General features: G+C 39.2%; 1 protein-coding gene across 1 annotated transcript in view; it reads right to left on the minus strand.

Annotated features, from left to right (window-relative positions):
• The window catches only part of Dhc36C (Dynein heavy chain at 36C), a 369,284-nt gene that overhangs the window by 24,529 nt on the left and 327,367 nt on the right, over positions 1 to 17,388 (minus strand). The window contains exons 53-56 of the mRNA XM_083142304.1: positions 13,273 to 13,418; positions 8,749 to 8,901; positions 7,157 to 7,308; positions 2,151 to 2,370 (exon numbers count right to left, since the gene is read on the minus strand). Coding sequence (XP_082998430.1) covers positions 2,151 to 2,370; positions 7,157 to 7,308; positions 8,749 to 8,901; positions 13,273 to 13,418 — 671 coding nt within the window. The remainder of the gene's footprint in view (positions 1 to 2,150; positions 2,371 to 7,156; positions 7,309 to 8,748; positions 8,902 to 13,272; positions 13,419 to 17,388) is intronic.

Below are 17,388 nucleotides of genomic sequence, written 5' to 3' on the forward strand. Positions count from 1 at the left end.
ACTACCAAGCACAACCAAAAAATTGCTGCAAGAAAGTGGTCAGTTCCAATAGCCACTTACTATAGTAGATTTCTATTAGTTCACAACCTAATCCCTTTTCCTAGAGTATTTAATATAAAATTTCTACTGTAACTACCTGTAATACTCAGTATATCAAACTGAAGTATATTTTGTCTGCAACAACTTTCTTGTTTGTTTATGTTGAAAATATAATTGAAATTGGATTTAACTGTAATTTTATTTTAGAAAAATACTTTGGTTTATTAGCTCTATAGCATGTTCACATCGCCCGATTTTTCTTTCTTCAAGAACCCATGTCTAGTGCACTACTACAAAAATGTTGATTTTTTTTTCTTCAGAAAAACAGTAAATTTCCTTGACATTTCTATTACTTTATCAGAAAAAGTAAATTCCCGAATTATCCAGCGTTTCCAGACTGGTAGACACCAGTGGCGTAGCATGAGTATTTCGGGTGGGAACGCCAAGTCCAAACGAAGACTACTTCCTTTTCTTGCCTAATAGTTTACTTATGGGATTATTCGATATAAGTATTGTCTATTTGAAAGTACAGATTCATTGTGTTGCCTGAAGTCGGCCGGCTTCCGATAAAACATGATCCATGCATATTTAAATGCTAGTAAATGAGATGCCTCACTATGCAACAAAGGTTTGGAAGACATGTTTTATAGCTCTTTTTAATTAGGTTGTTCAACTCAGAACACCATACACCATTCAGAGTCTTTTGCTAAAAAAATATTACATGTGTAGCAATAATTTGTTTCTCTCAGCACACCCAGCTAACCAAGAAAACCTTTCGGTATGATGCAAGTCATAAAAAAGCCTACTAGAATCATAAGTGCTTCTAGAATAATAGTAGAAGCATTATTATTTGGATGATCTAACTATTGATTGATTTGGTTGATTTTACTTCGTTTTTCTAACACTCTTGGCTAATCTTGAAGATGAACATTATAAGTGATGATACTGATGAAGTTGAAGGGACACTCACAAAGAATACCCATGTTAACCACTCCACCACAGAGGTTGGCGGATGATCCACCTATCGTACATTCTGCTGACATAACAGTGCCAATTAATAATTCAGACTACTGTCTGACATACATCATGTGGCGTCATAAAAAAAACCTGATTAATATTTTAAAGCAATTTCGTCCAGAGATCATTCGATGTTAAGAGTTTTGAAACAAATGCTCAACATTTCCATTGACAAAATACGGTATAAAGGATTTAGATATTAACAAACAAATAAACTATCTTAATGATACATTAGTTTTGCAAGTTAAGTGGTAGAGCAGTCACAGGCTGAACTTTGCCCATGAATAAATAATCTCTATTTCTAGCCGTTCATACCACAAGGACTAAAAAAAACCTGATGAAAACTGTGTTGTTGTTGTTTTTTGTTTTTAATGCACATCGCTGTTTGTGCGATAAATTACACAAAGAAGTTATAATATTGGAGTTTGGTAAAGTTACGTGAGTCATATTGGGTATTGTAGCATCACACAGCACGAGTGCAAAAAACCGGGTAGGTTTGTCGTCTGCATTGGAAGGCAGGAAGTGTCACATGCACCCTAGAACCAATCAAGTTGTTCCGTACTCCGTACGCTGGCGTTCGAGAGGCATTTCACGCATGCTGTAGAGACCCAAGCTATCCCTCCAGGCAGGCAGAGTCCTGTACGTCAAACTTACCCGGTGTCTGTCCAGCAAAGTCATTCAAAAATGCTATAACAAGAGCTTGTTTAGTGGAGCATTGTAGGTGTACCGAGATAAGTAGCTATTATAATGCGATATAGCTCAAACACGTATATAATTAGTAATGTTTTACTTTTTATTTACAGCATTGACAATTTTTTTACCCATTTTAAATCAGGGAACGCTGGTGTATTGGCGTTCAATAACACTACGCAACTGATAAGACACCCTGGAGCAGGCGACACACACACACACGCATTAAGACTCAATTGCATTATTGTATCACAAATAATCTGCTTCATCAACAGTGATTAGAGTTAAACTAAAAACAAAGGTAATATATTTGAGATATGCATGCATACACAACATGCGAAACTCATGCAAAGATAATGAAAAAAGAAACTACATGTAAAAAATGCTATTTTTATAATGCTTACATCATACTGGTCCAGGAACATTTTAAGTTGGTTAACACAAATACGCAAATCAGTTTCATTGAATTCATAGGGAATGTTCCACCCAATAGGTCCAAAGTTCCGACGCTCTTGGATCAAGGCATGGAAGAAGCAGAGGCCGTAGAGAAGTTTCTTGAATGCTCGAGGCTGGTTGGAACCATTGAAGAAATCACTATCGCTTATCGGATGACTCAAATAAGACCTGCAAAAATGTACAGGGTGATTCATAAGCATGTGAAACATTTTAGAAATTTACAACTGACAGTGGTAATTCTGATCTCAGTAGAACGACAAACTCTCTAAGTTTTTGTACACACGTCACAAATGCTTATGCAGCTGATATCTAACAGATAATGCTTTTCATCCCACATGCATGTTAACATATCATGGTCGACCAGTGCCACAGACACAGTGATATAGTTGCGAAGTTCCTGGGGTTTAGCAGTGGCTCCTGAAATTCTGCTAAAAATCGTTGCTGCACAGTCACAGTGGACAAGATTCTTGCGTGTTCCCACACACAAAATGAATTCTCACATTTACTTAGCATCATATTTCCTACTACTGTTACTACTACCGATCTAGCAGCAAACCATTGTATGTGTTCATGCAGCTTCCTATGAAATGTAAATAGATTATGAATATTCATTCAGCTGGTGGATCGAGTAGGACAGTCTCTCCAAGGATATAATAATACTGAATTTAGAATAAAATTAATTTACGTTTATTAGTTTATAATAGTTAGTATTGTATAATAATAACAACCATAATAATACACAGTGTGTCGCATAATTTCCCGGACTAGGATGATAAAACAGGAACCGCACATGCAATGACTCTTTTGGTTGTATATTATTCAAAACACCCTCCTTGTGATTCAATACACTTAATGCAACACTCTTACAGCTTCTCAAAACACTTCTGGAATTCTCTGACAGGAATAGTGTTGAGATACTCGGTCAAAGCTCTTTGAATATCTGAAACAGCATCAAACTGGGACTTTTTCAGTCCCAATTTCAGTTTTGGGAAAAGGAAGTAGTCAGGAGGAGACAGATCAGGAGAATAGGGGGAATGATCAAGCGCAACAATCCCCTTGGGGCCAAAAACTGATGGAAAACCACAGACTGGTGATTTGGTGCCCTTTTGTCGGTGTTATGGGGGTACCCGTTCAAATTCGTGTCCACAGAACTCTCTTGTGACCGTCTGTCCATTGGTATTTTCTATAAATGATAACCATTGAGTCAAAAAATTGTGATGAGCATTGTCTTGATGTCTACGGTACTTCTGCAGGAGAACTTTCTTGGGTTTTGGGGACCCTTGGCTCATCCACACCAAAGTCTGGTACTTTGTTAATGGCACATATTGGAAACACCACGTTTCGTCATGGGTCAGGATAGTTTTCAGGAAATTGGAATCCCTGTCTGCAGCCCTAATCAGGTCTCGGCAATGTTGAACCCTTTGTTTTTCTGGTCATTAAAAACATGGTGACCTAGAGTGGTGTCGCTTGTGTTACTGTAACTTTTAAGAGGGTCCTTCCTCAACATTCAAATTTACCAGCAAGAAACAGAAAACATCAGGGTTTTTTTGGAGAAGGGGTGTTTTTCCAAATCATGCAATAAGTAAATGCACTACGACATCAGTCCGGTAAAATATGGGACACACTGTGTAATCATTATTATTGTCACTATTCCTACTATTAAGCTTTTAACAGTTTCTGTTGAGGCAAACTTATGCCCCTTGATCACATTTTTCAGCTTAGTAAACAGATGGAGTAAGGCCTGGTGAGTACAGAGGCTGATGAAGGACAGATATGTTGAACTTGGGTCAAGTAATCAGTAACCAAGAGCGACCAATATACCAGGGCATTATAACAGTGAAAAATCAAGTTGATTCCCCATCTCAGATGAGATCTCTATTGTCACACCGCATCAATGATGACAAAAAATGGCAACATGTGCCTAGTCTAGCTGAGTTTAACACAGAATTTAATATTCACCTGATACTCTTTCTGCACCATCATCCCAGTCTGACAGCATGGCTTAACTGCCACCTTATACATGTATCTTACCTCTATTAGCTGTACCCACCACTGTGTCCTGTGTTGTTACATGTCAGGCATTATCTCTACACAGTCGTGAGACAGGGTTGCCAACTACAAGACAGTAGTAAGAAAAGATTGTTTTTTTTTTACTGTACCACATACTTCCCATTCAAATTCGAATTTGTAAAAAAAAACTGAATTACTTTCAGGTCTTGTAATGTTTAAGTATCAGTATTGATGGGAATTAGTAAGAATACCAGTATCAGTGCTTGAAGTGGGGGATGGTATCCCCCAGCTAGCAAAGTTCCAAAAAGCATCCCCCCAGTTGTCTCACTGTCACCATGTTATAGCAAAGGTGCATCCCCCCAGCCAGCCCGAAGGACCAACAAAATATTTCTAAATACACAGTATCTTTTTAGCAATTTCTATTAATCATTAGAAATTAACCATTCAAGTTATCAAAATATTTCTTTTTTTTATTTTATTGGATTGGTATAGAAGTAGTTTTCATTATTATGTATCAGTATTCAATCAGTTTGGTTGAAATTTCGCATCGTTTCATCCTTACTTCCATTCCCCCAGCTAACATTTGCACTTTGCGTGCTAACAAGTATTTGTTCAAAGTGATATCACCTCAGTCCTAATTTACAGAAATGTTGGATTTGTAAAATTACTGGCAATTTTGCTGACAATCTGATATGCCTCTATTGATACACTATCAGTTAATCTGAACCATTCCCAGGCGCAGCTTGAGGATTATTTTCCTGGGGATTCACTGAAATCATGTGACACATTTTCAGTTTCCACAAGTAGACTTTCTTCGCCAAACAAAAGGATGGGGGGGGGGGACTTAAAATGTTTGTCCAATTTTTTTTCATCTGGGAATATAAGGTTTCATAGCAGGGGTGTGAGAATAAATTCAATAAACTCAACTACAATAAATTGTGCCTTTTTGAAAAAATGTTTTCTTTTTTTCTTGGAAAATCATGGACGTTCTCAGTTGGGGCCGAGGAAAATATATTTTCTAGGAGGGAGAAAAACCACTCCTTCAGTCTGAAGTTACTGCAACCCTTTTATAATAATTACCATAAATTTACTGTGATTGAAATGAAATTATATGCATGTAATATATCATTTTTGGTTGACATTCAATTTTCAGTAGGGGGTGGCCCCCCTTTTCCCATTCCGGAAGTCAATGCCGACTAATCAGAACTGGTCCTACATTTATTAAAGGGAAATGGCAACTGATGGTATGTGCATACTAGAAATCGAACCTGAGACTCTTTCATTGATACGCGATAGCTTTGTTCAAATTTGGAGCTGGTCGACCAGGACACGCTAACTTTCTATCAGCAGACGAGAAAGTTTGTTTACGTTAATTACATGTTTTTTTAGCGGTCATGTCTTACCTGCACAGACAGCAACACCTACACTGAATCAATGGATGTAACATAGTTCATCCCTCGCTTCACTCACAGCATCATTTAATGCTTTCGAATGAGTATCCAAGCACTTCAAAAACTAACAAACTTGAGACACTGACAGTTTGACACCCAGCGACAACAAGTCACGTCTTCATGCCATTCTTTCACTTTCTTGTGAACCCTAAGTGTTTCAACCTTTAAGGAAAAGCCTCTGAATGCAATGAATGAAAAACCAGCACGTTTCTCTTTTATTTTAATTCATCGCATCTCATTCCAGCTTTTATTCATTTCTACTCATCCTTCTCTGCCGCAATCTTGCATTTATTCCAAGAAGTTCGGTGCAAAAATCATACAAAGAGAAGACTGAATTTGTAACGTGTGCGCTTCAAAATTGAATTGCACAGGGCAACACTGGAAGGGAGGGAGCAGTGAGAATGGTGCCTTGTGCGGTGGCTTCTGCAAGAGCACGAACTGCGCATGTCCATATGCCTGATACGAAGGTTCTGCAGTATCCTCTTCCATGTATTTTGTCCTATTCCCACCTCAAGCTTCTGCTCTCGCATGAAGCTTTCACAATGGCACAAGCTGTCCTGTGAGGGTTCAACTGAGGGTCTGCACCAGGGCAGCCGACTCATGGGTTCTCCTTCTCAGCAAAAGAGTTTGCCGTGTTATGGACACAAATACAATTACTTATTGTGTAAAAATTTTAGCGATATATTGTGAAAAGGTATTGTTTTATTGTTCATTCTCGAGGTGATTACTGTATATTACTGGGGGTTCACTCCTCCTGTGCGCTATAGGGCCAACCGCACCTGAACATTCCCAATGAAAGCAATCACAAAACTATATAACTGCAATAAGTTACAGGTTCTTTATAGAATATAGGAATGATAACATTATTTGCAAATTCACTTGTAAGCAATTTAAATCTTCCTAGTAACGCACAATAAAAAGGATATCTTCAGTTATCTTTCCGTTTTATTAAGTTTTGAAACTTGGCATCATCCTTAGAAACAGTCTAGATGGTACAGGGTGTACACAAAGTGTCTGACACATTCTAATTATTAATAAATTATACTAATGAAGATACAAATTAACTGGTGGCAATGGCAGATAGATAAACTCAAAAAGTTTTATGTCCTGTTTCAGTACACTTCTGTGTCTGCTCCATTTGTCGCACCGAGAATGTCAAGACAATAATCGATTTTATCACACGTTCGAGCCAGTATGTCGATACCCACAGTCACTATTGCGTTGTTTATTTTGGCTTTCAGTTTATATGTTCATCATTTTTTTGCCTCATAAAAATTTCTGCCACATATCCTCAAAGAAAAAAAAAATCAATGGGGTTTTGTTGGGTGATCTTGTGGGCTAAAGAATCAGACAACCATGTTAAATTCATATTCCCGGCAAGTATTCGTTCAAAACACGACGAACAATGTTGACAAACCTTACAAAAGTGATGAAAATAAATCCAGAATAAACAACACGATAGCTACTTCATTTATCTTCCTTTTGCTACTCACCGCATGATGTTGGCCCTCAATCCTTTAGGTGGTTCATTAGTCATTTTAACTCCATTCTGAAGAACAAGAACTGGAAAATGTTCAGCTGGGTAGGAAGTTAGCCACAACCTAAAGTCAGGGTGAGTCGTCTCAGGATTTAGTTCTTCACAAATCTGAGAATAAAAGTTGATTGCAGTAAGGAAGTTTGGTATAGAAGTGGAACTATTTTGTGATTGCACATGTACTTTCATATTCTGATGTAATTCTCAAATTCCTGAAGCAAAACAAGGCGTGATTATGTGCTTATCTTTTGGGGTGGAATACTTGCCCAGTAATATTAATCAATATTTTTGAACAACATTTAATTAAATATGGAGAAACTAGTACTCACTATCACTGCGAAACTGTTATTTTCTTCTTTGTTCTATTAATTTCAGTGGCCACTGCCACCATCCTCATTAAAATAGCAGACAGGATGGATGCAGACGTACACTTAACAACTTTCAGTGCATTTTCCACACTGCGGTCCAACATGTTGTTACCACTTGTGATTATCATCACAGGGAACAATGTTCTATGATACGAGGATACAAAACATAGTGTCTTGTTATGACAAGTGTCTGAACAGTGGTGGCAACTATGTTGAAAATTAGTCCAAGATATGTACTTCAGAGTGCAATAAGGGTTTCTGTTCCACTAATATTGTGTTGTTTCTTCTTTAACTGGCAAATGGAACTTATTTTCTGGATGACCCCTGTATACACAAGAAGCTGTTGTAGAGTTTATGAATACTCAATAAAAAAAACATGATAATTTTGGACTTTTCCCAGACTTTTTAACTTTTAGATGACATCCCTTGACTTTCTTTAGTACCACAGGGTGTTCATAAAGTCCCGGTACGATTACAAAAAACATAGCTCGGAAACTACATGCAAGAGAACAATGCTGTTGATTGCAAAATGAGCTACAACTCTCCACGTTTATATGCCATACACCTCAATGTGCGCCCCTCTAGTTGCTTTCAGAACATCAAGGCGGTAATCCACTTCTGCTCATACATGCCCCAGCATATCACCTGTTACAGTTAGGATACTCTCCGTTATTATTCTTTGAAGAGTAGCAATATCTGGAACAGGAGTGCGATAAACAAAATCTTTGACATACCCCTAGAAGAAGAAATCGAAGGGTGTGATATCAGGAGAGCATGGTGGCCAGGGAATAGGTCCCTGATGGCCTATCCACCTGCCAGGGAAGTGCCTATCCAGAAGACCTCGTACATCCTTGGACCAATGAGGGGGTGCCCCATCCTGTTGAAATATTATGGTTGGCTGGAATTCCTCCAACTGAGAAAGAAGGTACTGTTCAAGCATGTCATAGTAAATGTTACTGGTAATGGTACCGAGACTTTATGAACACCCTGTATATTGATTTCTCCATTTTCTCCAGGTTTTCCAGCTCAATAGAAATCCTGGCTGATGACCAAAGAGGAAAATATTAATGTGCTGACAAAGTTTTATTCTTCCACAAATCCTGGTGTTTGACAATTTTCTATCACCACCTCTCATAAAACCACAACATATGTGCTCTCATATTAATATTAACAGAAAACTTACCGATTCTAGCATTGGCATGAAGCTTTTTGCAAGGTGACAGTTCTGGAGAACAACCCAGGTGCCGATTTTCACTCCTTGCTCTATCAAATTCATAGCAATTGGTCCTTGGCCCTGTCCAAGAGACAACGAGTGAAGTCTACTTGTTCCAAATCCCTGCAAGGATAACATTATTGTTAGACATCTGATATAACAAACGTACAGCTTCATGTCAACAATATTCACTGTGGCTTGATTTACCTGTTCAAAGGAGGCATTTGGACAAGAAAGGTGATATAAAATTATGATATTTTTCTGTGGCACACTTTTCTTTTTTAGTAAATATACTGATTCTGATATACTTGTTAATTTCTAGAACTAATTACAATGATGACATTAACACAATTTTCACCACGCTATACATAATAATTAGTGATGAACCAGTGCATTGATACCAGAAAGTATTGGCAGGAATTACACTGATACCACTCGATACTTTTCTGAAGGCTAAGTGTGTCGCAGAGTTTGCAAAAATGCCATGCGGTACTTTTGTGAAATATCCTGAAAATAGTCCAAAGTGCATAATTTTCATTATTTTTGCAACAACATTGTAGGCAGGGTTGTTAAAGTTCCAGGAACCGATAAATTCTAATGGGTTATATTGGATTCCACAACAGGACCAGAACCTTTTTCTCAAACAATTTAAATTCAGTTCAAGTTTCATATTGTTTTATTGTTTCGGATTTAAATTGATCTGGGAAAAAGGTTCCTGGATCATATTTAAATTTATCTGGAAAAATGGTTCCTGGACAGTATTTAAATTGATCTGGAGAAAATGTTCCTTGGACCATATTTAAATTCATGCAGAAAAAAGATTCCTGAACCGTATTTAAATTGATCTGGAAAAAAGATTCCTGGATCATATTTAAATTCCTCCAGAAAAAAGGTTCCTGGACCATATTTAAATTGATCTGGAAAAAAGGTTCCTGGATCATATTTAAATTCATCCAGAAAAAAGGTTCCTGGACCATATTTAAATTGATCTGAAAAAAAGGTTCCTGGATCATATTTAAATTCATCCAGAAAAAAGGTTCCTGGACCATATTTAAATTGTTCTGGAAAAAAAGGTTCCTGGATCATATTTAAATTCATCCAGAAAAAGGTTCCTGGACCGTATTTAAATTGATCTGGAAAATGGTTCCTGGATCATATTTAAATTCATCCAGAAAAAAAGTTCCTGGACCATATTTAAATTGATCTGGAAAAAAGGTTCCTGGATCATATTTAAATTCATCCAGAAAAAAGGTTCCTGGACCATATTTAAATTGTTCTGGAAAAAAAGGTTCCTGGATCATATCTAAATTCCTCCAGAAAAAAGGTTCCTGGACCATATTTAAATTGATCTGGAAAAAAGGTTCCTGGATCATATTTAAATTCATCCAGAAAAAAGGTTCCTGGACCATATTTAAATTGTTCTGAAAAAAAAAAAAAGGTTCCTGGATCATATTTAAATTCATCCAGAAAAAAGGTTCCTGGACCGTATTTAAATTGATCTGGAAAAAAGGTTCCTGGATCATATTTAAATTCATCGGGATAAAAGATTCCTGGACTTTAAACGCAAAAAGGTTCTTTATGGTCTAGAACCCATTTATACATGCTGATTTTCTCTCCCAGATGGGAATTGAATTTATTTACAATTCCTGGATCTTTAACAACCCTGAGACAGGGCTGGAACCTTTTTACTCGCACAATTTAAATTTGGTCCAAGCTGTGTATTGTTTCATTTCAATACAAAACTTGGAGTGGATTTAAAATTCTTTATGGTCCAGAACCCATTTGCGGTTGCTGATTTTCTCTCCTGGACCGAAATTGAATTTATTTAAAATTCCTGGACCTTGAACAAAGCTGATTGCAGGGAGAAATACATTTTGTGATCAAATGGTTATCTCATGGGAAATTATGCAATTAAGCAATGCTCTGGTAGATTGCTATGACATAGTTGCAATGGAAAAATGTATGTATTAAATTTTGTAAATATTCTGAACTACTATGAATTGTTATTATTTTCAAGTATCTGTATCTGTTGGAATTGATAAGAGTTATTGGTTCAGTCCTAAAAATAACTTATTTGTGCCTTAAAAATGACCACAGAGATTTAACACAAGTACAGAAGCACCTAGCTATGTGCAAGAAAGGAATAAAGTGAGTGACATTTGAAAGCATCTCCAAGTAATCACAACCGTTGGGCCAACATCAGTTTTTACGTGGAAAAGGTTGGCTTTACATCGGTTGGCAAATTGACGTTGGTCTCATGTTGGGCAATGGTGGTTGCCAACGTTTTCCCAACTATGGAAAAGAGAGTCAAAATCAGTTTTAAAAACAACTTTTTCATGTTAAGACAACTTTCAGGAGTATATTATAAATTCTAGAACATAAAATAAGTGACATGTAACAGTGTTTCTTTTCAAATACTTCAGTCACAACACATACTGGAAATATAATATATTTTTAACCCTTTAAGTGATTAATTTCTGGCTGTCGGATCTCATTCTCAGTGGCTAATTTTCTAGCAGATGACGCAAAAGGTGTGGAATTGTTTCATGATATTGTTTCAAATGTACGTGGTCTATGCTAGAAAACAAAATGGAATGAAACAGCAAGGATTACAGGTTTCAAAGTCTGTATTCTAACTACATTCAACTACTAACACACATTGGTATGCATAATAATGGGTAGTTTCTATATCTATCGAATGGTATACGTAATAATTTGTTTACAATGTACCTCACACATGGTTGTACAACAGTATCTAATAATTGCTTTCGGTGTGGAAAATTTTGAAACATGGTGCTGCACACAAGGCCGCTTCACAATCTGCACACTAGTAGGAGGATTCTTTCTGCATTCCCTTCTTTGTACATACAACACATTTTCTTGTACGTTTCTTCTTTGTGGTACTTGGCAGAAAGTCCGGGAAGTGTCTGCCCAACAGGCAAGTTGGTTTTGATCATTTCGATGGCCGACCGGTTGAAAACTTGTAGCTAACTGCTCGCCTAATGTGATCAAGAAGTACATCCTGGATTTCTATCCATTATGTTTTTTGTACAAAACAAAAACATTGAGGCACATGTCCGGGAAATGGTGGAAAATTTTCTGCTACTATTTCTTTTGTCTGTCTCTAGCACTCTGATCAGTGTGCAGTTGAGAATCACTGGAAATCAACTTTATCACATCCCTAAAATTTTTCCTATTTGCTACTTGTGGATCTAACGTGATCATGTTTTGAATCTGCCTACCTTTAATTGTTTTTTGTAGGTCTCTAAGATAATTGTAAATATGAGAATGAATGATGGAATCAATGAGAGGAGGAAACAAAGCAACAGCCAGGCTTTGTCCAGGATTTAAATCTACAGCCCTTGGCTTTGCACTAAATTATACCAGTGACAACAAATGTCAAGTACATGAAAAAGTCTACCATGGAAGCATAAACCAATTTTATATTTTACTATTCATAATATGCGTACTGTGATCATATGAACAAAGAAATAAGACTCGATTCATTATTTAGCGTCTCTTTTCTGCCACTTTTGGCTAATTGCAATGATGAGGATGAGATGATGAAATTGATGAAGGGACACTCCCAAAGAACACTGACTAGGGCTAATGCCATAGCACACTGTGCTAACAACAGAACCACAGAGGTCAGCAGAAGAAATAAGACATTTGCAATGAAATGCATATTCTGTCTTCATAGCTTCAGCAATTCAAGACAACAATTTTTTCGAACAGCTTAAAAATTATGTTAATTTTACAGTGGCATATTCTGAAAACTTAACCTGGTTTACCCCAAGAATTCTTATGTATTGTATATATTTATTATACACCCATCTAAATTAACTAATGTAATACAAATAAATCACCAATGCAGGCATGCAAGTAAAACAAAAACAGAAACCAGACAACTTCAAATTTTCCGGTAATTTCTATATTTTTCATATTTCCCTTTTTACCTAAAATTGGACCTAGATTTCCCTGCAACAAGGGAAATTTCCCTACATGTAGCTACACTGCAACTGCCAAGCATAGCACAGAAAGTAGGAAGCTTGCTTTAATAAAAGGTAAAGTGCTCCCTTGTGCATAGCACCACGCCATGAAGGCGTATAGGGGGTGTGGGGGTAACGCCCCACACTTTCTTGATCCGGTCGTGAGTGGGGGTGATGTCATCAGCATCACGCCCCTGACCGCCTTTACCCCCCAGGGTTTCCCCCAGGTAAGCATGTTATTCGACGCTGGGTGGGCACCGGGGCCGCTTCCATTGTTAGAAAAGTTCCCGGATTTGAACCGGCCGGGGATCGAACCTGGGACCTTTAGCATGGTAGTCAGACGCGTTACCGACTGAGCCACCGCGGCCACCTATTTTAAGCTTGCTTTAATAGTTTGCATATTATATAATGAGAAATTAACCACAGATTAAAACTAAAGTTTGAGTACCGGTGCTGGAGAATAAGCCAATGTAATTTATAATATGTATATTTTTAATTTTCTTACATGATCATCGGCAAATTTCAACAAAACTGCCATCGGGTCGGCTCCAGGTGTCAAAACAAAGATGAGGGGAACAGCACAGTGAGAATCAGCAAAACACTTTGCGAGGTTGAAAGGTGGTGGTGTTACATACTGACTCCCCAATTCCTCTGCAAAGAAGAATATAAATGCCCTGAATTAGAATAGTCATTGCTTTTCATAGGCGAGTCTGAATACTATGAACTGGATCTAAGCAAGTACACTTATTCCTTACTTTCATTACAAAATAAAAACATTGATAGCATTAGGAATATTGGAAACATTAACCAATATTCAACATTTTTCTTGGTCCCTATTATTCACAGGAAAAAAAGCAGGATTGTTGTTAAATTTCTCACTCAGCTTCACTGGGGTTGAAGTTTAATTTTTCATCAGTAACAAAATCTGAAAAATTGCAGTTGTTTTAATTATGACTTTTAGTAATTAAACTGATGAACAAGCTTCACATATCAGGTTTTGAATATTTGGATCGACAGAATAATATGTGGGCGTTTTGAAAAATTTTGCCTCCTATGCAATAACTCTAGCAACACTGCTCAGACATATGCAAAATTGGTGCGAGAATAATCGCTGATTCACTGACTGTTGTGATATCTAGCGGCATTCAACTGTAACAACATGCATGTGCACAATAGTGAGTAAAATGGCAACGTACATGGACGTGCGGTTGAAACAACATGTTGTTATTGAATTCCTCACTTCAAAGGATTGTGAACCTGTTGACATTTATCGACGAACGAGTGGAGTGCTATCTATGGTGACAACTGTGTGGATGGGAGTACTGTCAGGAGGTGGGCAAGGAATCTGAAAGACGACAATCCGGCCATGACGAGCCTGCATGATCATATCCGCAGTGGACGACTCATAACAGCCACAGATTCATAGCATCAAGCGTTCGTAGACGAACTGATTCTTGCCAATTACCATGTCAAAATGAAAGACAATGTCACAATGTTTAGGATTTTGCTTGAATGAATGAATGAATGAATTAAAATGAATGGGTGTGTCAGCACTCAAGGCCATTTTGCACCCTTCAATATATTCGGGGAAATATCCCCTTAACTAAAATTCTGACTTGGATTAAAACAAGGGGTGTAAAAATCCCCTTGGGAAATATTAAAAGTGCAAGGTTGTAAGACAAGACAAACACAACATAATAAAAAGTCAGAAACAAACTAAAAGCCTCCTCACAGACGGTGGAAGAGACCAGCTCTTCTTAAAAACCTAAATAAAATACTGCTGTCATCACCCAACAGGAATGACAAACAGCCGGAAAGGTTAAAAGTCTGCCGGAGGTAAGCAAGATCGAGACATTCAACGAGAATATGTCGAATGCTTAAAAACACATTACAAACACGACACAGCGGAGGGTCCAGCCCTTGCAGCAAGTGACCGTGCATTAGATGGCTGTGTCCTATACGCAGGTGGGTAAGAATAACTTCTTCTCGCCAAGAGGGACGGGACGAGGATAGCCAAGCACCTATGGTAGGCTTAATAGCGTGTAGCTTGTTCCCCATTTCCATATACCACTCGGCCTGCCAAGTGTCAAGTACGGAACAACGGAACACATTCTGCAGGTCGCTAGCTGGCAAAAGGTGGACGAGAACGTCACCATCTGCATCAGTAGACTTGGCGGCAGCATCAGCTGCTTCGTTCCCCTGAATGCCCACATGGCTAGGGACCCAACAGAAGGGTACATCGGCATTGGCAGATAAGGACACAAGCCATCTGAATATGTGTTGCACTACCGGATGCCGGGAATACGGTGAATCCAGAGTCTGCAACATGCTGGTCACCAAACACCAAATGGTCTACTTGCTCTAGGGTGGAGCCGATACCTTGCCAGCTTACTCTCGTTTGAAATGATATGATAAGAAGGATGTGAGGGCATCGAGCGAAGATGGAGGAAGTAGTTCACTACCAGCCGCTGTCTTCGCAGAGACAGCGATGGCTCAGATGCCTCTACATACAAACTGGTGACCGGACTGGTGCGGAATTCACCAGAGCACGCACGAATACCAGCATGGTGGACAGTGTCTAGGGTGAGAAGCCTAGATGGGCAGGCAGAAGAATAGACAACACATCTGTAATCGAGCTTTGACCTGATGAGTGAACGGTACAGGTGGAGCAGTACCATCCTATCAGCACCCCAAGAAGTATGAGATAAAATGCGTAAAAGGTTGAGAACTCGAAGACATGAGAACTTTAACTGGCGAAGGTGAGGTAGCCATGTTAATTTCTTGTCGAAAATGAGGCCCAGAAAGCGGACCTCATTCACGAAGTGCAGGGGAGATTTCCCCATGTACAGGTCAGGGTCAAGATGGCATGTACGTTGACGACAAAAGTGGGTGCAGACGGATTTCTCAGATGAGAAGGTGAAACCTGTTTGGGAGGACCACTCAACCAAACGGTTTATCGTCAGTTGGAGTTGACGAGAAGCTGACGCAAGATTCCGTGAGCGACAAAAGATCGTTAGATCGTCTACATAGAGGGGACAATGTACAGGGACAAGAATGTTTGCCATAATGCTGTTCACGGCTATGGCAAACAGAGTCACACTAAGGAGGCTACCCTCTGGGACACCGTTCTCTTGTTCATGAATATCCGAAAAGAAGTTCCCAACACGAACGCAGAAAGAACGATCTGATAAAAAGTTCTGAATAAAGTACACCATATGGCCAAGGATGCACCAAGAATGGAGCTGATTGATTATACCATAGCCCCACATTGTGTCATAGGACTTTTGGAGGTAAAAGAAAACTGCTAGTAAATGTTCCTTGTTGAGGAATGCATCCTGAATATGTGTTTCCAGCTGAACCAGATGGTCCAGTGTGGAACGGTTGGAGCAAAAACCACTTTGAAAATTGCTTATGAAAGAGTTTTCCTCCAAGAACCAGGTGAGACGCTTGTTGACCATGCGCTCCATCAACTTGCACACACAGCTAGTTAAGGCAATAGGCATGTAACTCGAGGCTGCGGTGCGTTCTTTGCCTGGTTTCAGGATGGGAACAATAATAGCTTACTTCCAGAATATGGGGAATAGGTCCTCTAACCAAAGCCTGTTGAACACCGCAAGAAGAAAAATTTTGGCTCTACTGGGCAGATGACGTAACATCTCGTAGTGGATCCTGTTCACTCCAGGAGCTGTATTCTTTGAGTCCCGAAGTGCCCGATCGAACCCATTCGGTGAATGGAGAGTTGTATGGCTCGATGTTACAACTTTGACAAACTAGAGGACGTCGTTCCTGATGGTCCTTCTCACGACGGAAACGTGGCTGGTAATTTTCCAAACTGGAAGCTTCAGAAAACTGTGTGGCCAAGATGTTTGCTATGTCTCCAGTATCTGTATACAAAGTCACGTTGTGCTCCAGAGCACTCAGAGGAGTCGATGCACCCCCCTTGATGCAACATACTTTGGTCCAAACGGCTTTTGAAGAAGCCTGCTTCGTCAGGGAAGACACGTATTTGACCCAACATGCCTTCTTACTGGCTTGAATGAGTCGACGGGCACGGGCACGCTTGATGCGGAACTGCTCGAGATTTGCAGCACTGTGGTTCCTGTTGAACCGATCTAGGGCACGATTGCGGTCCTTGATGTCTGCACTGATCTCTGCAGTCCACCAGGGGACTGGGCGATGCCTCGCAGGTCCACTGGGATGTGGAATCGAGGTGTGTGCAGCATCAAGGACTCGTGACACGAAGATATCTAGGGCATCGATTGCTGGCAAAGTCGATGCAAGATCGATGTCAAGGTCCACTGCATGCTCGAACGCACCCCAGTCAGCCTGACTGAGATGCCAGTGAGGGGGATGTTGACATGAGTGCTGAAGATGTTCGAAGGTGAAAAAGAGAAGGAAGTGATCACTCATACAGAGATCAGTGTAAATGCTCCAAGAGGTGGTAGGAGCAAGGCTGGGACTGCAAAAGAACAAGTCCAATGAAGAGTTTGTGCCTGAGGACGGATTGAAATATGTGGGAGTTCCATTATTCAGCAATGCGCCTCAAGAAATTTATCTATAATTTGACCCCGGGCTCTGAAGGAACGGTGACCCACAAACGATGGTAAGAATTAAAATCGCC

Source organism: Lepisma saccharinum, chromosome 20 (assembly GCF_977018435.1).
Source record: "Lepisma saccharinum chromosome 20, izLepSacc3.1, whole genome shotgun sequence".
In the NCBI taxonomy this organism is placed as follows: domain Eukaryota; kingdom Metazoa; phylum Arthropoda; class Insecta; order Zygentoma; family Lepismatidae; genus Lepisma; species Lepisma saccharinum.